Source organism: Taudactylus pleione, unplaced genomic scaffold (assembly GCF_031769625.1).
Source record: "Taudactylus pleione unplaced genomic scaffold, aTauple2 ptg000331l, whole genome shotgun sequence".
Taxonomy (NCBI): domain Eukaryota; kingdom Metazoa; phylum Chordata; class Amphibia; order Anura; family Myobatrachidae; genus Taudactylus; species Taudactylus pleione.
Window position 1 is genome coordinate 2,318,496 of NW_028284732.1, and position 24,274 is coordinate 2,342,769.

General features: G+C 42.2%; 1 protein-coding gene across 1 annotated transcript in view; it reads left to right on the forward strand.

Moving 5' to 3' along the window:
• NGFR (nerve growth factor receptor) overlaps window positions 1-24,274 on the forward strand; it is a 96,132-nt gene that overhangs the window by 25,327 nt on the left and 46,531 nt on the right. Inside the window, exon 2 of the mRNA XM_088443579.1 lies at window positions 6,585-6,720. Coding sequence (XP_088299705.1) covers window positions 6,585-6,720 — 136 coding nt within the window. The remainder of the gene's footprint in view (window positions 1-6,584; window positions 6,721-24,274) is intronic.

The window sequence follows — 24,274 nt, forward strand, 5'->3', positions numbered from 1 at the left end:
TGCCCAGTATTTGTGTTCTATAAGCAAAGCCACCATGTTTTCCCTGCATGTAGGAAACAACTTTCATTTGTACCCTTTACATTGAAATATACACTAATAGCTGGATTTGCTCCTAACTCTAAAGGAGGGGACTTCCTGCATATTGGTTGCTATGGGTCATTGCTTTGTTAATAACCCAGATTATAAGAGAAAATAAATGTATTATAATATATTATTCCAAAGTTACATCCAAAATAGAATGAAATGGTGTGGAACCTCTACTGAATCTTGTTCCAAGACTTCTAAGAATGTTTTCTGGGCTGCAGAGAAAAGAAAAATGTGAATTAGTATACTTACAGTCAGGGCCAAATAAAGGTTTGGGGGCGCCCCAGGGCAACTAACTTTTATGGACAACTAATTTCTGGGGGACCCTACCAATAAAAAATGCAAGATTATGTACTGGCAATGTTATTAAAACGAATAAGTTGTAAATACTCCCAGCACCACAAATGTGTTGAAAACATCGTAGTCCCCTAATAAATATGCCACGCAGTGCCTCCAGTTCACATTATGCCACAGTGTACCCAGTTCATATCATACCACAGTGTCCCCAGATCACATCATGGACAAAGTGCCCTAGTTCATATTATTCCACAGTGCCCCCAGTTCACATTCTGCCACACAATGCCCCCATTTCACATGCATTCCCACTGCTACTCACCACCCTTTGATCTCAAATCTTGGAACCTGCGGGAGGATCTTTGAAGGAGCATATGCTGCGCCACGGTCATAGCTGGTGCTGCCTGGGACCTTCATGTTCCTCCTTCTTGCCCTTCCCACTTGACACCTTCTGTGCTGACAACATCACTTATGCTTGCATCATTTGTTGCAGTCTGCACCCTGCACCCCAAGGGCCTGTCCGATGATGGTGATTTAGCTAGGCGTAGAGACCCGAGTGTGTGAGATAGCCCTGGGCGACATCCCCAGCCACCCTGTTGGTCCGGCATAGCTCACAGTGTATGAATGATAAAAAGTTTGATAGTGACAGAACATCAAATATGTTTATATATGACAGTCTATAGCTCAAGGGTGGGGAACCTTTTTTCTGCTGAGGGCCATTTTGATATACATAACATTATTTGTGGACCTGGTGCAGGCCACGCCCCCTCCGTGTGACATCATACAGGGGTGGGGTCCCAATCGCCGGTGATTACAGCAATGCCCAGAGCATCCTGAGGATGCTCTGAGAGCTGTAAGGGCAGCAGTGTGACTGTCTGAAGCATCCTAAGGACGATCCAGGTGGCACTGCTGCATAGATTCTGGCTGCAGGGTGCCATTATAGGCACTCTGCTGGCCAGATGAGGCTAGCAGAAAAAAGCTCCAAGGGCCAGACCAAATGACCTGATACGGCCCCCGGGCCTGAGGTTCCCCATCCCTGCTATAGCTGATCACTCACTATCTACTATATGTTTTCCATGTGATACCTACGCTATAAGATTGGTGATTGATTTATAATGGTCCCATTGACTTATTTTTGTTTTCTGTTTTCTTCACCCTCCGGTAACACCCCATCATTCACCATTTCCATTTATTATTTCCCATATCACCTTCTCCTCCCACTTCACTTAATCCTTAATAATTTATCTGTGTATTCCCTCCTTGATTGACAGCATTTCACTTATTCTGAAGATAATTTATCTGTTCTCTCACCAATTTACTTATGTTCCTATGGCTCCCTTCCCTCCGTCCTCCTCCTGCACACCATTGACTTCTACCTCTTTCATCTGTTGTAAAATGTTATATGTCCCCCTTTTCTAATCAGAAACTGTACTTTCTTATGTACCATTAAAATACCTTTCTTTTCATTAATACAGACATTTCAATGTGTTCACTTATTCCCCTTTTCCTTGTAACTGTCTGCAGGCAATCATTCTGTGCCTAACTGTGTAGATACATCTGAAAATGTAGTTTATATCATAAATAATAAGATTGAGGGGTCATCAAGACTATCACTTGTGTATATTTGCACATTTATTAGTGTGGTGGGGGTTGCTTCGAAACACAGTTTGCCACAAAAGTGTATCTGGAAGATGCAGAATGTGTCCCACTGAAAATATAGGAAGAAATCAATGTCCGCAACCTCATAGATGATGGACAAGACAAACCTTTTGTGGAGAGGAAGACTGTGTGTCCTCCAGCAAACCAGGAATGATCTACTAAATCTGCCTTTTTCTACCCCTTTAACTCATGTAAATAAATCTTGTGCCACAAAACAAAGGTATCAGTACTCACCTTAAAGTCATCCTCGACTTGCTGTCTAGGTAAGTACCGCTCCTCCTCTCCCTTTACCTCTCTCCATTCAGTAAAATAGCTGGAACAGCTGGTCTGGTGACACATATTTCAGGCAGGAGTGTTAATGTATACCCGAGATGGGATGCAGTCAGGAAGCCGACGATTGAAATGCCGACCGCCGGCTTCCCGACTGTCTAATCCCGGCAGGGGTCTAATGACAGGTGTCGAAATCCCCATGCCTCTAATTTTACCTACGCCGGGAGACCGACGCCCGGCATACCGATCGAAGGCAAGCCGGGCGGCTGGCGCGGACAGCCGCGGGGTGGGTTAGGATAGGGACTTCCGCCCTAGAGATGGTGCCGGTACTGCCTATCATTGAGTACAGTGAGAATATAAACACTGCTTACTATGCCTACAACACAGCAAAGAGCATCTTCGATCCTTCCATTTACTACCATTTTTAGTAGAAAAAGCTAAAAAGTGTAACAGTAAGCAAGTAACCTTGCAAAACATCACTTGTACTAAGTTTTGTCTGTTCATAAATTAGGACTACTAGTTTTAGTAGCAGTACATAATTATGTGATTTTGTACAACATGTTCTATTCATTTTACAGATTTTAATTTTAATAACTTTTGATCTTATGGTGCATGTTCTGTGATACGTTTCTACATGTTATAGCCAGCTGTATCATGATTCTGACAATTCCATTTAACCTGTTCATACTAATTACTTGAGATTTCTCAACCCTTCAGGGTCACTACGCAAGAAGAAATAATCATAATTATATGTATAGTTTGTATTGAATTTAACCAGCTGACTTGAAATGACTGAATTACCAAAAATGTGTGTTTCAAAGATCATAAAAAAACCTATGCAAAAGACAACCTAAAATCAACAAATTGTTACAGGAAAATATTTGTAATTTAGTTTATTTCTTGAAGCAATAGTGAGGAACTCAATCTAAAAAGTTACTCGGCTTCATTGGAATGTAAACAGTGTATCAGTTTGTGATTTTTCTTTAAACATCTCACTTCTAAGTGGTTACACTAACTGATACATGATATTCAAGGGAATTCTATTGTTTATAATACTAAAAATGACACACTTTATAATTAAGAAAGTATGGGGTCACTCAACTTACATGCATTAGTGAGCAACGCGGGGATTGATCAGTTTCAATGTAATTGCATCTACCTGCATTCATCTGCAGCCACTGCTGAATACAAGATCAGGGCAAGCTTAGAATTTGTGAGCTGGGAGATAATGTTATAGTTTAATGTGAGCTATCATGGTGTACATTTACTTTTACTTATTTTTTATATGAAATTCACGAATATGGTTTATATGCATCCAACTGTAATAGAGTCTACAAATTATATGGTACAATAATTAATAATCCATTTTAAATGGTCATAAGTGGTACTACAACTTTGAAAAAAAACCTTTAAACAATATTCCTTGACACGAAGTGATTAAAAACGTGGAATTTTCTGGCATTTGTAGAAGGGAAGATGGTGGCACATTGGTCCTCAGGTTCCCCTATCTTTGCTTTTATTTTGCAACTGTCGAATTGCTGTCACTACTTAATACTGTATCCTTTGCTTTGGTTTATAATGTCCTGAATTAGTACCGTTAATAGAGTTGATTAATCAGCTATTTAAAAATGACCCTTTCTGCGAGACTGCATAGTGAGCAGTTTGGATAACTCTCGTTGTTAGGTTACATAGGAATTGTTTGCATGACCCTTATGACACAGCTAAGGGATTATTTTGGATGACTCTTGCTGCAAGGCTACATAGGCAACAGTTTGAATTACCCTTGCTGTGAGACTGCATAGGCATCAGTTTGGATGACCCTTGTTACGAGACAGCATGGAGATCGGTTTGGATGACTATGCAGGCATGCAACATTTTGTATTTTATATGCTAAAGCAGCATTAATGAATGTAATTCAGAATGCACACAGCACAGATGGTCAGTGACATATATACCTCACACCATATGTGCTCTAGTGAGGATACTTCGAAGATGTGATTATTTAGGCAGATTGGGGAGGGTAAAGGAAGGGAAATTAATATGGGAAACCACCACTCTATAGTCATTTGAGTATATTTATTACAATGCTGAGTGTGGAAAAATAGCAGCTTGATTATTGGAGAGCTGTCCTTTTCTCTCATGGCAAATTAGTCTTGTTTATTAGGAGTCTCAATCACTGGAGGGCAGGCTCTCTAACTGGAAGACTATTCTACTAATTGATGGGGCAGCTCATTTTTAAATAGACTATACCTCAAACTCTCCCTCTGTTCTCAGCAAATTTTTGTTTAATTTATTAAAGAGGATGATCACTGTTATTTAGAACAGTAAGGCTGTAATAGCTTCAAATGCTTGGTAAATTTGTGTATGAAGAGGAATACAAATTTTGACTTTCCAACTGTTGTGTAAGAATATCCTAGCATACCCAGGTGCACAAGGAATAATGGGGTCTATTTACTAAGCCTTGGATGGAGATAAAGTGAACGGAGATAAAGAACCAGCCAATAAGCTCTATGCACCAGCAGGTTCCAGATGACTCCACAAGGCAGGCTCCAGGCTGAAGCTCCAGTCTTGCCCACAGGAGGAAGGATTACTCAAAGGAAGGGACCTAGTGCAGACTGCAGCAGCAAAGAGGGTCAGCCAGTGACACACTTTCAGTGACAACACCAGCACCATGACCCACACAACAATTCCCAGATACCACCTGTCCAGGATTAGGCAGCCCCTGGTCTTTGACCCATTTGGAGGAATCCTGGACAGGATGGTGATCTACATCTGAGTGTCCCCATAACGATCAATATGTTGCACATGGCTGGTCTAGAAAATAGCTATAGAAACAAGTAAAATTTATTTAACATAAATGTAAAGAAGTTGTCCATCATTGTTAAGCACCTTCCTCAGGCCAGTCTTATAGTGATCACACTAGTGACTCATCTGTTACAGGTACACAGCCAAAGGGTCCATAGTGCTGCAAGTCAGCAGAGAGGAAAACTACAATTTAAGCACAGTGGTGCTTAAAATGTAGTTATTTTTAGGCAGCAGTGGCAAATGGTGTAGTAAACATTGTATTGTCTATTTGGGAGGTGTTTTCACAATTTATATATACTGATAGAGAGCCTGATTCACTACGGAATGCAACTGCGAATGCAACAGTTATTACACACGCAGTTCAACTGCGATAGTATGCTAATTCATTGCGATCGCTATGCCACCGCAGCACTACACAGGAACGCCCACTTTACCTTACACACATCCGTAATGTTTAGAAAGACTGAGAAAACATTGGTACAGTCGAGTACCATCGCAGCCTCACGCACAGTTGCACAAGCTCTGACCTTACTCAGAAATTACTAACTTCATCGCATGCTATAAGACCTCAAAACATTGCTCCTCTGTTTTGCACTTAGTTGAGGAGGGATGTTTTAATATTCAAAATTTCCTTTGGATAGATATTTCCTTTATTATTATTAACAAGTTACTCAGGTTTCAGGAAACAGTGTTATATTTGTATTGTATTAAATTTCTGTTCAGATGTATGTACAGTATATAGCATGCATGCCGACTTAGACATTCTATTCCCCGGGAGAAGCCCGGGGAGGAGCAGCATGTGGGTGGAGTTGGGGGAGATGTGACCAAAATGTTGTAATTAAGCCCCTCCCCTCACAGGAATTCACTGTCATGATGCATATTTTAAATAGAGGGTGTGGCTAAATGATGCGACCTGCCGATCCCCGCTAATATTCTCCCCATTCTGCCTACTTGACTAGGAAGTGGGCAGAATGCAGGAGAAGTGCCTACCCTTCCGGGGGTGCAGGGGGTTTCCTGAAAAATCGTGAGCCTCCCGTGAATTCCAGGAGGGTAGGCATGTATGGTATGTAGCTGCATTTTATATAAATAAACATAACATCCGTGTTCAACCTCCTTCCCTGCTTCTAAACACACTTTCATTAAATAACATATATTTATTTCAAAATATTCTGAAACTTATCAGCCTAATCCATATCTAAATACATCTAAAACTATAGTGAGGGTTTCTCAAACTCCGCCATTACAGTCCAGGTTTTAAGGATATCTATGTATGAGTCCAGGTGGTTAAATCAAATTGACTGAGGTACTAATTAAGTTACCTGTGCTCAAGCATGAATATCCTTAAACACAGCACTGCAATGGTGGAGTTTGGGAAGCTGCATTGTGGCATGAAAATCTGAATAATGATTTGGTCTCGATAAACACAGTTGTGTTATGTTGTGTCAGCTCTGTGTTTTTTTGTGTCTCTGTAGTTGTTGGTTGGAGCTGAGGACTGTCCAACAAAGCAGTACACCAAGAGTGGAGAGTGCTGCAGACCATGCGGAGCTGGAGAAGGTGTCCTACATGAATGTGGCGTAAACCAGACTGTCTGTGAACCCTGTCTGGACAGTAAGTAGCCTCAAAATAAGTGTTGTTGCAAGTAAAACTTTGTCACTTCAGGGATTTGTATATAAATGTCACATGATGTTTTAGTATAAGCTGCTGCAATAAGCGGCTGCACAACCAAAAGTCAAGGATTGAGGACCTCATTCAGAGTCGGTCGAAGCGGCCGCACGGTCGTACGGGAAAAGGGGCCGGATATTCAAATGATTCCCTCGCAAGTTGCGTCCCTAAGTTCGGATCGGTAGTTGGCCGACCAAGGGGAGGAAGCGGTCGGAAGACAAAAAAATACGCCCCCTTCTCGTACGCATTCCACGTCATCTCCAGGCATATAAGGATTAATCGAGACCATCGGGAACCATCGGAACTGGTCGTAGAGCTAAAGGTTGACCATACCCCCTCTTAAGCTCTACGATCATGTCAGTGTAAAAACCTCCCATGTCACATGTGCCATGACGCTACTTTGTTAATTATGCACTCCCATAATCTGTATGCACTCCCATAAAACGCTGTTCGCATAATGAGGCACGTCTGCGTTCGGATCTCCACTCCCCCGTTTTCAAGCACCTTCCCCTGGAACAACCCACAAACGCCTCCATCTGTCACTCAAACTACCGACCTGGCTGTGTCCAAGGAGAGAGAAATTTCTGATCGTAGCGGCTAGTTTGCGCATTGCGAACTTTACGCATGCGCAGTATAGCGAACATCGGTGGCGTACGACCGTGCGGCCGCAACGACCGACTCTGGATGAGGTCCTGAATCCTTTATCTAATCTACTTTATACATAATAATCTACTACATCAGTGTAAATGCTTTAAGGCAAGCATCATTACTTCACTGCATTTCACTGCCATGCTGTTAAGCTACATTGGCTTAGGGCACAGTTGTTCTTTGAGCTTTGTTATTAACCCTCCTTTAATTTGTCAGTTTTTATTCTGATTTGATGAGTCTTTTAATTTTATATTACTGCTGCTAATAATTCCTTGTACTGCTGCCCTGTCGCATTAAAGGGATTAATTCGGCAGCTGCGCCCCAGACCTGGGCATGGCTCTGCCCCCCTCAGGAGGCTTCTCTTTATGTCCTTCAAATCAAAATCTGGATTCCATCTGCCATAATATAAACCTCATTACTTCAAAATCAATGGCACCCTCCCCTCTTCCTGTTGTGCCCTTGACGGTGACCTTGGGAAGGGAGATAATGTTCATTGTCGTAGACTGAATCACAGAACTGTCTCTAATATTCCTCATCAGTGTTTTTCATTTCAATAATTTTAAATCAATCGCAATCATAAATTATTGTGTGCTCATTAAAAGGTAGCCTCACTGTGTTAACTGCAGGGTCATTAGGTAAAAAGTCACAATTTTGAGACAAGTCTAAAAAATGACTGTTTTTGCATGATTTGCTTAATGTGATAGTCCACTTTAGTAAAAACATATATTTACTACATAGATTCAGTGATTTACCTTGAACAATAACGTTATATTAGCCTCCACACAGCACCAATAGACAAGGGATCACGTCCTCCGTGTAAAACTGCTACAGTGAAAGGATTGCAGTGAATGAAGCCCACAGTATTTCTATAATTGGTTATCATGTACAATACACATCTCCGTCCTACAGCAGCAACAGGACACTGTTCCGCCACCTGTCCAGCAACAGTGAGCAGCGGCTATTATAGAGGCATAACTGGGGTCCCAGGAGAGTGACTTACACTGATGAGCTTGTCTTTGAAGTTACAACACTTTTAAAACAGGTTCTAGGTATAAAGATGACTATACCCTAAACGATGTGTGTACCCAGCGATGTGACTGATGATCACCCACTTGCCAAAGGGGGGCTGGTACACATTAGACAATCTGGTGCCCGGTATGTCGATCCCTGCTGAATCCCGCTGCATGGGGTTGTCAGTCACATCGTCAGGTTGAGCTGCCTGTAGTGCCGATCCGGACGATTCCACTGACAACTCTACAGGGGCGTGCACTGCCCGCCCTCAGACACCGGGGCCAGAACACACTTGACAATTTGAACAATTTGTCTTTCCGATTTGTCGGAATTGGGCAAATCATTCAAAATATCGCTAAATGTGTACCCAGCTTAGTCAGCTGCAACAAGATGTTTGACCTAAAAAGACCTGTAACTGTATTAATTATGAATGGAAACCAACCCCATTTCTCCTGTTGTACCTGAAAATTATCCTTGGTCTCTAAAAGTCAATGTAAATGAATGCAAAATAACTTACTGCATACATATTTTATATGATCCCTAAGGGCCTGATTCACAGTTTTCAGACTGTGGACTTGCAAAAATATGCTAATGACTAAGCCAATGTCTTGTAAACAGCAATGCCCACAGCTGACGTATCAGATCCGCTGCTTACATACAAAAGCCACAACATCGGGAACATCGGTCCCACCATCGAACTTCTGAGCAACCCTATGGTGTCTCCGAATTTCCATCTCAACTAAGACACCGGGATCAGTCCCACTGCAAACAAATTTGCACTGGCTGACTAAGAGATGCCCAGAAAATGGTGGAGACACACCGGCTTTTTTGTAGCCACCCCGTTACCTCCCCCAATGGTCACTATGCAACTAAAATCTCACTGCATCCGTCGCCACTAATCAACTGCATACGCAGTGGCAACAAAATTACTCCACTGTGTCCTACATGAGCATTGCGTTCACCTCTGAATCAGGCCCTAACTTTGTTACATATGGAAGCGTCAAACACAAATAGAAATTCTGCCATAACTGCAGGTACACTGAAATAACATACGATTGCAAGAATAGTGGAATATCAGTACACAGACTACTATGAGTAATTAGAGACCAGGAATGCCCAAAGTACCAGAAGTATACAGAAACCAGGAATAAACAGGGGAGCAGTACATGGAGTACCAGGAATAAACAAAGTACCAGAAGTATACAGAGACCAAGAATAAACAGAGGGGAGGAGTACATGGAGTACCAGGAATAAACAAAGTACCAGAAGTATACAGAGTACCAGGAATACACAAAGGGGAGGAGTACATGGAGTACCAAGAATAAACAAAGTACCAGAAGAAAACAGAGTACCAGGAGTACACAAATATCAGGCATAAACAGAGAACCAGGAATAAACAGAGACCAGGGGGTAAATTTACTAAAGTGAAAGTTTTTAGAAGTGGAGATGTTGCCCATAGCAATCAATCAGCTTCTACTTAACATTTAACTAACACCTTCTTGAAGATAATAGATAGAATCTGGTGTGGGCGCCAGAACGATGTTATGTTGACCCCCCCCAACATAAAATCGTTCCGACGCCCCTGCACCAGGAAAACATTTAGTACTAGGAGTGCACACTACGCAGAAGAGGCACTCACTCACCCACTCTCCTATTCTGAAAACAGATCAGAAAACTTGGAAGGTAAACCAGCGTTTTCTTTGCTCCTCACCTCTAGTCCCCAAAGCAACCACACCACTTGCTGCTGCGATGGTTTCAGCATTGAGTACAGGACGACACAACAGAGATATGCCCTCAAGCTTTAAACTAGCACAATGATTGCCTTGTGTAAGCCATATTATTTATTTTTTTGCCTTATAAATACTGTAAATAAGAGGTAAGGTTCATCATCCCCTAGACTGGTCATCCAATTATTACTTTGACAACAGCAAGCTTAATAACATTGTCTATGTAGCCAGATATTTAATAGTCCAAACAACCACTTGTCCTTATTAGGTACAATACAGCTTGAAGACTTTTACTAGTAGTGGCAACTCTGAGCTAAATAGAAAGCTACAAGTTGTCAGTCTTCCATGTCTACGATGCTTACAAATTAAGAGAAAGAATGAATGCATATCCATATAAAAACAAAAGTGCACTTGCCCCATACTTATACCTCGTTACATGCCACCTGTTCCGTGCTCCCAGTCACCACCTGCCGTAACAGCTCCTGGCCACACTTCCAGGTCTGCGGCTGCCGTTACCATAGGAACTGCAGGCCTGTGTTCCACCGGTTTAACTTTCTGCGTTCCACCAGTGCTGAAGCAGGAACCACTGTCTGGGGGATATCCTACAGGAGCCTGGAGAGAACAAGGAACTTTTTAGGCAAATACCACAATACATATAATAAAAACCACGAGGAAATTACAATATAAAAATGGCCACACATACAAAATATATTCATATTCCTTATACTAATACAAAAAAAATACATACCCAAATTGTCAGTAAGACAATTGTCAGTGAACAGGGATTAGCCACCTATGGTTACACTATACACCATTTATAAAATGCTATTCCAATTGATCTTATTATTAAGACCTCCAGGTTTTGTAGTCCCTATTCGTATGATCCATCTTGACTCTTTAATAAGGAGGGATTTAGCCCTATCATCCCCTCCTAAGGAAAAGAGTACATGATCTACGATAAAGTATTTCAAAGAATCTAGTGCATGACCAGTCTCTTTAAAGTGCCTGGCTACCTGCATTTCTCTGGGGTTTATGTATCAAGCAGTGAAAAGCGTGGAGAAGTGGACCAGTGTAGAAGTTGCACATAGCAACCAATCAGCTCCAACCTATTATTTTATAGACTGTACTTGATAAATGCTACTTCAAAGCTAAATGGTTGCTATGGGCAACTTCTCCACTGGTTCATTTCTCCACTCTTTTCACAGTTTGATACATCAACCCATATATCCTTACCATTCCATGTCATGCGGATTGCTGATCTGTGTGCATTCATTCTTTCTCTGAATTTATGAGTAGTCTGGCCCACATAAGGTAGGCCACACGGGCATACAATGATGTCCTTATATATAGTCAATACATACAGCAGCATATATATATATATATATATATACATACACATGCATACATACATGTCTCCCACATATCCAGGGCTACTATCAGAAATTATGGGGCCCGGGACTGACAAAATAAGCAGGCCCCCCCCACAACCCCGGACACTTACCTTAGTTACCTTGCTCCTTCTTCTGTTCTGGCTGCTCCTAAGTGCTCCTTACACAACGCAGCTCCTCTCTCATTCAGTGGCATGGCATGCCGGCTAACAAGAAAAACGTTATTGCATGGGCCAGCCGCGGCATAGGTAGGAGGCGGAGCAGGAGGGCGGCCCTGGAAGGCTAGGTGAGAAGTAGTGGGCGGCATGCTTGTAGGAGCCGGCCCCCGGCTAGGCCTGTCACTCACTTTAGAGGGGATATTAGTAGTGAGCAGGCGGTACTGGATGCGGGCAGGCCCACTGAGTGTCCAGCTGCGACGTTGATAGGAGGCCGAGTGGGTGGGCGTCTTCGGGCTGGGCCTGTCAGTCACTCACTGCTATTGTGCGGTGGGGGGTAGATGCGGTGGGGGGTAGAAGTGGGGAGTGGTACAGGGTCAAGCGCAGGTTTGTCGGAAGGAGTTAATAAATAAATATATATATATATAATTATATATATATACATACCCATACTCCCTCATTAGAAATCACACCCCAAATCCAGGTCCCTCTCTCTTATTAAAAATTATACCATAGATCTGCCTCCCCACTCACTCATAAACATCATACCCTAAATCTTCAATTTACCATTCATCATTGAAAAACCATGTCCCAAATCTCACTGATTAAAAACCCTACACTTTCTCTCCACCTCTTGTTAAGTACTCAGAATATCTAATCCTCCAGTGGGCCTGCTTCCTTTGGTTGGTCCTGCATCAGTGCATGAATACATCCCACCACTGTGGTTGGTGGATGGATGGAGCCATTAACCAATCAGCATTGCGCAGCGGCACCCCATTGATTGCAGTCAAACAATATGCTGCATGCAGTCACGGAGTACTAGTAGTGGTGAGTGACACTCAGTGTGACTTTGACAGGCAGAAGTATGCTGCCTGACCACTCTCGTTATATTTACAAGCGCAATTGGAGCTGCTGGGGAGCCCCAAGCCCAATCTGTCCCTGGCTGCCTGTGTAGTCCGCTGGGGGGGGGGAATCTGAGTGCTACTGTGGAACTCTATTTCCGGCAGTCCCCCACTGATGGTGGCCCTGCCCACATCACCTACCATCACTGAAGCTGCAGGACATGAGTGGTGGTGAGGAGCTGTTGCACCTCCCTGTCAGCCATCTGCTGAATGCTGGGAAGAAAGCACATGCAGTCTATCAACAATGAACTCACTTGGAACTATGCCATTGAAATGAATGGGGAAGTGCTGATTGGCGCCCTCCTCCCTCCTGTTCTCTGATTGCCTGAGAGAGGGGAAACAGTTGCTACGACAGTGTCTGCTCTCAGCCAATCAGAGAACAGGAGGGAGCAGGGGGCTACTCATAGGAGCTTACAATCTAGAGGGAAGGGGGGAGATAAACAGATGTCACAGGGAGAGAACTGTTGAGGTGTAGGTGGAGCTGTGGATAGGGAGGAAGAGTGGGAGGGATGGTTTTTCAGCACCCGTTTGAAGCTATTGAGTTGAGGGATAGTCTGATAGAATTGGGGAGATTGTTCCAGTGAGGGGAAGGGGTCTGCAAAGGAGAAATTTTTAATTCGGAAGTGAGATGTAGTGACCAGAGGGGTGGAAATGCGGCAGTTATTTTCCAACTGGAGAGGGAAGGAGGGAGTATATTTGGAGATGAAGTTGGAGATGTAGGGAGCAGTGGAATTGGAGTGGGCTATGTAACTGAGGGTGAGGAGTTTGAAGAGGATTCTGTAGGGGAAGGGGAACCAGAGAAGAGAGACAGATGTGGAGCAGCACTAGAGGAAGATAAGTCTGGCTGCAGTGTTGAGAATAGATTGGAGAGGAGTGATATGGGAGCGAGGGAGGCCTGTTAGGAGGAGGTTGCAGTAAATGAGACAAGAAATGATCAGTGAGTGGACAATAGATTTGGTGGCATCCTGGGACAGGAAGGGTCTGATGCGAGCAATGTTGCAAAGCTGGAAGTTACAGAATAGGGCAGGAGATTGAATGTGTGGGGCAAGAGCCAAGAATAACATTAGAGGACTTGAGGAACAGAGGAGATAGTGATGTTGTTGACAGTGAAAGAAAGGGTGGGATGGAAGACAATTAATTCAGTTTAGACCATGTTGAGTCTGTGAAAGCGTAAAGGAGATGGCAGAGAGGCAACTGGACATACCTGAGAGAGGAGGGAAGAGGAGTGTCATTGGCATAGAAGTAATACTGGAGATCAAAGGAACTAATGAGTTCCCCCAGGGAGGAGGTATATAGAGATACAGTAAGAGCAGATGGCCAAATACAGAACCTGCATTGTACATTTTTATCAAATAGATGGATAAGGGTCTGTCTGTACTCACTCAGATACTCTTATTACGTGTTGTCTGCAGTCTTGTTGATCTTGGTATTGGTCTGTTCCACACCAAGGGTATCTGGACTTTTGGCAGCCAGATTTGTGCACAGTGATGGCCTAGATACAGATTCCACTTGCATTTATATATATATATATATATATATATACACACAGAGAGAGAGAGAGAGAGAGAGAGAGAGAGAGAGAGAGAGAGCTACAGATATGCCCAGTTACATCCTTGCCTGTAGCACAACGAATCACTCCATGCATGGCGCGAGATGGACTACCGCGATCGGAGACGCGCATTCATGCCTCCATAGGATTTAATGGAGAAGCACTCCCGCAATCTGGGATGCTCCATAGCGTATCGTGGAGCATAGCGTGATGCGCGCTTACGTTTGTGGCGCGATCAGCCACAATGAGCCTGGGTGCATCTGTATGTGGCTCTGTAATGTGGTCGTCTCCAGGGTCCGTACATCCCCAAGGACGAACGGAGACAGCGACTCAGTCTTGTCAGATGCTGTAGAGAGGCAGTGCAGGAGTTCACTTCTTTCAACACGTGGTGGGAATCGAACCCAAGACCTCAGTGCTGTGAGGCAGTAAACTAACATTTACACCATTCATCTGCACAACATTGCTATGCGCTTGCAAGCGGGTCGATGGCCGGGCAGCGCGCACACTGCGCTTGCGCGAGCCCCGGAGCGAGTGAGAAATTAATTCGCTCCGGGGCTCGCTACAAACGGGGCGGCTGTTGATGTTGATCGACAGCTTGCCCCATTTTGTAGGGGGGGAGGTTGACCAAACGGAGGCGTTCCTGAAGGAATGCCTGCCGTTTGTGGGCGGTCCTACTGACATCACTCGTGATGTAAGTAGTGAGCTTCCTGCTCTATTAGAGCAGGAAGCTCACTGGGGCTTGCGGTTGATGAGACCCTACCACAAGGGTCTCATCGCAAGCCCGATGGTCGCGATGGTCATGACCATCGCGACCATCACCTGACTGCTCGCAAAAGCTGTGGGTGGTCACCCACAGTTTAGTGAGCGGCAAGGAGGCTGTTTTTTTTTAAAAAAGCGGCCGCCCTGATTCAGAGCGAGCGCTCGCTTTTTGCGAGCGGCTCTGAATCAGGGCCAGTGTTCACACTTTAACAGAGCGCAGGAGGTGTGTTCATGAAGCCTCATAGAATGCCATTATATTTTCGATGATATTTTATATTTAACACATGTATACAATGAAGGCAATGCTAAAATTGACATAAAGCAGCAATTGGTGTACAGATCTCTTCACTTCGATTATTTTTTGAAACCGTTAAAAGCCTTTGTGTACAAGACCTAGAACATGCAATCTCAAATATACATGTTATCGCAATCTCAGTTTACACTATCCCGGTTATCATAAAACATTATGTTTCTGAGATAGCCACCACCCCTCACATTACCAGTTATGGCAAGAAGATGGAGAACAATAGATTAATCCTGCTACAGGAATCAATCCAAGAACATCATTCGTATGACTCACAAGTCAGGCAGCTATTAAACAAAAAAGTTTAATGGGATACGTTAACAAGGCTAATTACTCTAATACCAGTGTGACAAATGGCATTAAACTATAGACACTAGATATTCAGTCCCTCTCTGAGTACAGTCTGGAGGCTCTCTTACTTCAAAGTCTCTTATTTCAAAATCAAATACGGGAATCTCATAAAAATTGTAATTGAAATTTAATGGAACATTGAGGTTTATTTTTTTATAAAAATGCATAAACGTGACATTTATTGCTATGATGAACTCTTTTTACCTTTTATTTTCAATGCTTTCAGATTTCATTATTTACATTGTTAAATAAAGAGCCTTAGGAGATTTATTAAAGGCCAATTGCAGGCAAACATGGAGTTTGCCATTGTGTTGATGAGTTATGCCATAACTCTTTGATTAAAGAGTTTGCCAAGTTCCATCTGCACAGTGTGGCCTTTAGGAATCCCCAGTAGATCCAGTAGACAGTATCGATAGCAGTATATATTTTGCTCTAGCATATGTTAATAGGAGAATGAATTTACTGGTATTGTTACTGACTTATCTAAATGAGATAAATCCCACTTGTTCTAGCTGTATCACATGTAATAACTGTAATAAAGATAAAGGCTTCTTCAGTCTGCTTACCAATATAACTCCATGAAGTTTGAGATCAAAGTTAAGTAATATTGCTTTTACACCTAAATCCTGGGTCTGACCCGAGATTTGAAACACAGTTCCAAAATGGGTCAGACCCAGGACAGACCTTTTCTACTTCGGTGCCGATCCGGATTATTCCCTGATCGGCGCAGTTCACACTGCACACGTGTGCAATGGAACACTTCTCCCGGCGCTTGGAGATGACATAATCTCCAAGTGCGAGAAACCTGGATGTCCCCATGCTGTAAACGGGACCCAGTTCAAATGACACGGGGTTCCCGTTTACACTACAGATTTTCACGGGTTGTTCCCTTATAGAACCTTGCAAGTTACCTGGGTTGGATTGCCAGGTCACTCAACCTGTCCCCTTTTACACCTAGGAGCAACCCGGGTTAACCCTGCAATAACCTGGGTTTTAGCTCTGGTGTAAAAGGGGTATAAGATTCGTCTGTAGTTGTAACACAGAGATAATTTTTTCCCTGTCAGGGATCTTAATAGGTTGCTAGTTACTCTGATGTTTTAGGTAATCAAACTCCTCCGTTTTAGCAGTAATGGTAGTTTCTTACCCATTCCGCCTCTTCCTTCCTCTGCCTAAGCCACCTTTTTTGCTACCAGGTAAAAATATTCAACTCAGAATAGAAGTGCTATCATATTGTGCTCTTGCATGCCAAGCCACAAAGTCAGTGCTGCATTTTGTATACTTAAATTCAATCATATAATTACTGCATGATGTAAAACAGTGGTGCCTTGTTAATCTAATTATTTAATCTCATCTACTGAAATGCTGAGTTGTTGATTTCCCAATCTTGTCTAGAACCAATGTATGCCATACTGTAGCTTTCAGGCGCCAAGTGTTCCGCTGCTAGACATGCCAAAAGTATATTATAGAATTGTTAATGAGTCAGACTGTTTCTTGGTTCTATGCTAGGGAGATGAATTACTATTGCTATTGAACACTTATTATTGCTGTTGCCTGTTCTAGCTGCCTACTAAAATATTTTAACTGCCCAGTGGTTTTCCTAAAATGAGGCAACTGGAGGTTGATGCCTCAGGTCTATAGCTTTTGGGAGTGGAGACAGTAAAATAAATGAATTTAAAATAAAAATTTCCATTTTAATGCAAATTAATAATTTTGTGGTATGCAACACAATATATACAGTATCTTTTAAGGTGCACACCAGTTCTAGCCAAATGTATAAAGATGCATTTTAAAATTTTGATGGCAGGGTCATGAAGACAGGAGTCATGTCACCATGCCCCTTATCCTTGCCATGCCACTTTGACCTCCACGTTGGGAAGTATGCTAAGATAGTTTAAGTCAATTTATATAAGTGACAATTAGGGCCGCAGTTGTGCCTCAGGCAGCAAAATGGTTACCTGTACCCCTAAATTATCAATTTATGTTGTAAGAGAATATTATACTGAAGTCTACTAAGTTTAACTTTACTTTGTTCAAAAGCTACTTTAAGTACCATTTTTAATGTATTATATTGTGTCTACTAGGTATCACTCTTGAAGTCATTATACTATGGCAGAGGGCATCTTTTCATTATGACAGACCCAACATCAGCATGACTTTATTGGCCTGTACATGCCATCTTGCAATTTACTAAACAGTTTTCTTCTTTGTTCTCTCCCACAACATTATATGATCAGGCTTAGTTGTTTAGTCTTGCTAATGGGATATGACACATCACACTTTATACGGAAAATTAAATTGTAACAACTAAAATAAACAACACTGCTGGCTCATATAAAGACTAAGCAGAAAAGTACAGAACAATATCATGGAAGAAAAATCAATGCGTTTAGTAAAAGTTGCATGTATAAGGGCGTTTAGTAAAAGTTACATGTATAAAGGTGTTTAGTAAAAGTTGTATGTATAAGGGTGTTTAGTAAAAGTTGCATGTATAAGGGCGTTTAGTACAGTCTAAGTTGCAAGTATAAGGGCGGTTAGTAAAAGTTGCATGTATAAGGGCGTTTAGTAAAAGTTGCATGTATAAAGGCGTTTAGTAAAAGTTGCATGTATAAGGGCGTTTAGTACAGTATAAGTTGCATGTATAAGGGCGTTTAGCACAGTAAAAGTTGCATGTATAAGGGCGTTTAGTATAAGTTGCATGTATAAGGGCGTTTAGTAATAGTATAAGTTGCATGTATAAGGGCGTTTAGCACAGTATAAGTTGCATGTATAAGGGCGTTTAGTAATAGTATAAGTTGCATGTATAAGGGCGTTTAGTACAGTATAAGTTGCATGTATAAGGGCGTTTAGTAATAGTATAAGTTGCATGTATAAGGGCGTTTAGCACAGTAAAAGTTGCATGTATAAGGGCGTTTAGTATAAGTTGCATGTATAAGGGCGTTTAGTAATAGTATAAGTTGCATGTATAAGGGCGTTTAGCACAGTATAAGTTGCATGTATAAGGGCGTTTAGTAATAGTATAAGTTGCATGTATAAGGGCGTTTAGCACAGTAAAAGTTGCATGTATAAGGGCGTTTAGTATAAGTTGCTTGTAAAAGGGCGTTTGGTACAGTATAAGTTGCATGTATAAGGGCGTTTAGTAATAGTATAAGTTGCATGTATAAGGGCGTTTAGCACAGTAAAAGTTGCATGTATAAGGGCGTTTAGTATAAGTTGTTTGTAAAAGGGCGTTTGGTACAGTATAAGTTGCATGTATAAGGGCGTTTAGTACAGTATAAGTTGCATGTATAAGGGCGTTTGGTACAGTATAAGTTGCATGTATAAGGGCGTTTAGTACAGTATAAGTTGCATGTATAAGGGCGTTTAGTATAAGTTGCATGTAAAAGACAATAAACTAAAGTTACCTTAAGATTGATAAGTTCTTATCTTTGTTATTTCCACATATTTCTAAATAGGCAGATTGTCCTGTTCATCCTTATCATTATGATTTTTTCCCTCTTTCTCCAAATAGCGGTGACATTAGGCATACAGTATGCAGAATAGAGATTTTGGATCTATAGGGACAGGCTATATATTTAGTTGGTTATGTATTTATTTATTTAATGGCCACATTTATGTCATATGATAAAGAATTATTGCATTGCAGGATTTCAATCTGCCGTACCTTTCAGCCAATGAAACAGCAGAGGAAATGAAAATGCCTCTTGAATGAAAAAAAAATAGAAACAAGTGAACATATGAACATGAAGATCAGTCACTTGCTGTTCCCAAGGTGTCCTTTATGTACAGTAGTTGCAGATCCGTTCAACCGCTCTGTAGATTCATGGTTTCACATATTTAAATAAAATGCAGATTATTATGGGTTTCTGTAAAGTAGATCCCAACTGCAGATCAGGAATAAGTAGGAACATGCAATGAATGGCAATGATTCTCTTGACTTTGATTACATAAATTTGTCTGAGGAGATTGATATACTGCGGAGATCTGTTCCAAGTAAGATGTGTTCTAATTTACTTGTTTTCAAATAATTTGTGTGCAGAATAGCCCAAGTGCCGTGTTGTTCTGTATATTATCTTGGCTATCCCTGCAAGTGTTGCCTTTGCAAAATGCAGCTTCTCACATCTGAAACTTAGTAAAGTAATATTTACGTTCATCCCGTGGGTAAGAAAAATTCTCTGCAACTACTATTTATCAATAGAAAATGGTATAACACATTACCTTGATTTTTACAGAACTTATTGAGGAATTTAGAGGGAGGAAAAGCCAAAGGCTTCAACTGCAAAATCTCCATGAAATGGCAGGATAGTTTTTCTAAGCAAAAATACGTCTTTTAAAATTCTTATTTGAGCACATTACTTGTTAGCTTATTGGCAGTCTATCCTAAGGGCTACTGTAATTTCTGCTTTATGGGGTGTTATTTTTCATATTTTCCTTATTTTATAATGCATATTATTCAAAAATACTGTAGGTTTCTTCTTAAAGATCAGAGACATGTACATTACTCTATTCACTATAAATATATACAGCTGGGGCGAAAGAGTGATGTAGAGGAGTTTGTGTTTTATTAAGTTTTATATTGAAAATGTGATTTGCATGTAATATATATATATATATATATATATATATATACAGTCATATATATATATATATATATATATATATATACATATACTTATATATACAGTCCTGTCATACTTAGGCATATTGCAAAGTTTTGACTATAAAAATAATAAGAAAAAATTAAAGGAGATATTATAAATATCTTCTTTGTATTATTCTAATAATTTTTGTAGTCAAAACTCTGGAGTAAAAGTATATGGTAGGTGAGGCACTGCCTCCCCTGTCTACCTTTTCCGCACATCCCTGATTAATACACACCAAATTTCCAGCACTATATACTGCTGCACCTTTGTATAATGCCCACATGAAACCTCGGGTTCATATATGTATGTGTAAATCAGGCTCTGATACTAGCCAGTGCCTCTCCAGCCATTTACCTTACCGCATGTCACTAATATACATATAGTGACTTCAGCATTGACTATCCAGCACTGTCGCATCACATCTTTGAAGGTGCGTACACACAAGACAATTTTTTGAACGATTTTCCTGATTCCAACACATTGGAATGACAAATCGTTCAAATGTTGTGCAGTACACACTCCCATGGGGTCGTCAGCCACATCCTCAAGTCAGCCTTACATGCAGCCTAACCTGACAATGCGGCTGACGACACCATGCAGTGGGGATGCAGCAGGGACCGACCAGATCGTCTAGAGTGTACCGGCCACCCAATATGTCAGCCTACTGGTGCATTGTTGGGTACACAAGTCGTTTAGTACGTACCCAGCTTAAGCTATCATAAGCATACACAATTGTACATCTGACATACAAGTGGATATGAGTGGGGTACATCATGAGTATGCTTTTTCTTACAGGCATCTATCCGCACAAAAGCGCACAAATGCATCCGAATCTAAATCAGCAACAGTATATCTATATTATGAATACTACCAATGGCACTCATAAATGTCAGGATTCTAGTGAAGAAGGAATGTCACTCTACATCATGCTTGCCGACATTTAGCTCCCTCCTTCTGGGAGGTAGCTGTCGGGCTTTCACAGCGTGGGGCATGTCGCTGAAAAGGAGGCTTGGCCCGGCAGACGATGCATCATTGCGGGTGGGGCATGGAGGCATGACAGTACGATCGTATCATCGTGGCCCCAACCCCTCTTCACAATGCCGATATTAATGGCATTGTAAAGCAGGGGGCGGGACCACGATGACGCGATTCAGCGTGAATCACGTCACCGCCCCTCGCCGCTGACGGGATTTATACTGTAACTGCAGGGGTGGTGGATGGGTCATTGGGGGCCGGGAGGCTTGCCGGTCTTTCCGGTGGGCTGGGAGCCGCACCCAATTTTCGGGAGGCTCCGGCCAAATCGGGAGGGTAGGCAAGAATACTCTATATTACTATACACAACAGTGAGAACATCATATGCAAAATATCGCTTCTTGCATAATCATACTAAAAACAAGCAATGCAGTTTCTGCTCATGAACTGTAACAAATACTTTGGTAGATGCCCCTTTTCATTTGTCCCATAGGCTGTCTCTGTCTACAAACAAGTAAAATAATAGGAGCCTCACTCCTTAGACATTTCATGGGGAACTCATCCACAGCTGTAGTCCAATTTCTCTGCTGTGATCTAGAGCTGGTTTATCAGTTTCACCATCTTTAGTAGCAATGCTCTTACTGGCGGTCATGCCCGGTGACAGTGGGGGACTAAAGGTGCACCCGTGCCGGGCCCCAAGGTCTAGAAGGGCCCCGAGGACCAGACGGGCACAAAGCAGGGCCACGGACAGCATTTAAGTGCTCCGGCCGCGACCGCCGGTACACATATCCGCTACCCTGTTCTTTTCTACTCTGGCCAGGGTAGCACTGGGCTGGACTTGCCAGTGGCTCAGACATGACCCGGGCCAGATATGACCTTTTCAGCAACGCAGCACTGTGACGTGATAGGTCACGCCGCTGCACAGGCACACAGGGGCTGGGTGCGGAGGAAGGGGCTGGGGGCAGAGGAAGGGACTGAGTGCAGAGGAAGGGGCTGAATGCAGAGGAAGGAGTTGGGGGCAGAGGAAAGGGCTGAGAGTGGAGGAAGGGGCTGGGGGCAGAGGAAGGGGCTGGGGACAGAGGAAGGGGCTGGGGGCTGAGTTCGGAGGAAGGGGCTGGGGCAGAGGAAGGGGCTGAGTGTGGAGTAAGGGGCTGAGTGCGGAGAAAGGTGAAGGGGGCTGAAGGCTGGGGAAGGTGAAGGGGGCTGATGGCTGGGGAAGGTGATGGACTAAGGGCTGAGGATGGTGATGAGGATCTAAGGCTGAGGAAGGTGATAAGGGACTTTTGGGCTGAGAATGGTGAGAGGCTGAATTTGAGGAAGGTGATGAGGGGCTGAGGACTAAGGATGGCTGTCTACAGACGCCATCCCTCCTACCCCTGATGCATCCACAGCACTGATCAAGAAGACCTGCCTGCATCATCAGTGACAGTGTTGTAAGCCATAGTGTAGTTTACTTTATTAAAAGGCTTGCATATCTTTCAGATAACATTATCAATCTTTACATATCATACATGCAGGGGAGTTATGTGTGGGTGCAAGGTTGGGGCCCCGAGATTTCTGGTGTCGCCCCTGCTGGCGGTAGCCATGGCTGAAGAACTGATTTGCCATGTCTCAACAGCTAAAGCTACCCCAAGCAAAGTATTGCCAAAATCCTATTTCTGTTAGCAGAGGGAATTCAATGAAAAAATGCTTGACTATTTAAATAAGCATTTCTTCACATGGGAATAGTTTTAAATATATGTTTTTAATTAGTTTTATATTTAAACATTTTTTGTTTCCAGCAAGTGGAGCTGAAAGCTAAAGTCTGGGCTCTCTGTTCCACTGCACATAGACAAATCAGCCATACAGGTCATGAACAGGGGCACATAGAGGGTGGCTGGCTGGTACTAAGTAGCATGGCACGGGTCAGCCAAACAAGTTCAGCCACAGCCCCATTATGATGTTGCCTTGCCCCCTTCAGCTCTGCATCACCACAAGCATCTATAGATGGAGCCAGAGTTTTACAACACGGCCTGCCACAACCCCACTCATAGTGGCCACATCCTCTTCATACAGGAGGCTGATAATTGCTATGCATGCACATAGCTACCTCATAATGCTGCTGGACAGTATCGCCAAAGCAGCTGATGATCACTCAGCTACCTCACAGACATTTTGTGGAGAAATTAAAGTGATAGGAGGTTATCTATCATTCCGATGAGCAGGTAAACAGGACAATCTGTAAATAAATAGGCCAGAAAGTGTGTTATAAATGCCAATTGGCCAAGCCATGCCATGCACATATGTCCAATCATCTTTCCTGACACTTACTGCAGACACAATTAATTTGCAAAGGTAGTCATCTTATAGCAGATTGTCACTTTCAAAGAGATGTCTCTTGTGTCACATATCTGTATTTGAAAAGGAAAAGTACATTTTATCCATAACTTCCAACATTTAGGCATGCAAAATAAAGACAAAATAAGCCCCATACTCAAACAATACAAATTCCACCCTGATCCACCTAAGCTCTGTCTGATCCATCCAGAAATGCCCATTTTGGGAGTGAAACTCCACTCCTTTCTAGATCTAGATATCCCACAGGAGGTGGACCTGGTTACTAACATGGATGGAGGGATCCCATGTTTTTTTTATAAAAAAAATAACTATTACTTCTATTTTTAAGTTATTAATTTATTATCTATTTTACTAGGCTGTTACTCTGGCTTGAATTGCCTGTATTGGCCTGAAGCCTGTGATTTGCTGGTTGGAGAACTTTGTTTTGACTTATTAATTAATTAATTAGCTATTTCTACTTTCTGATTCTACAATTATCAATTTATATTGGTCTGAGGCCTGTGATTTGCTGTTTGGAGAAGTGTGTTGGTAATCTATTATAGTTTCATCTTTTAGACTGTTAGGGGTATATTTACTAAAGGTCGATTTTAATTTATTATAATCGATTTAAAATTGAGCAAAATTGATCGACATATATGTTTTGTTTCCGGGGCTAGATCACACATTTACTAAAATGTAAAAAACTAAATCAAAAATTGTCTGTAAGTAAATGTGTGATTTAGCCCCAGAAACACAACATCGATGTTAATTGACTTTG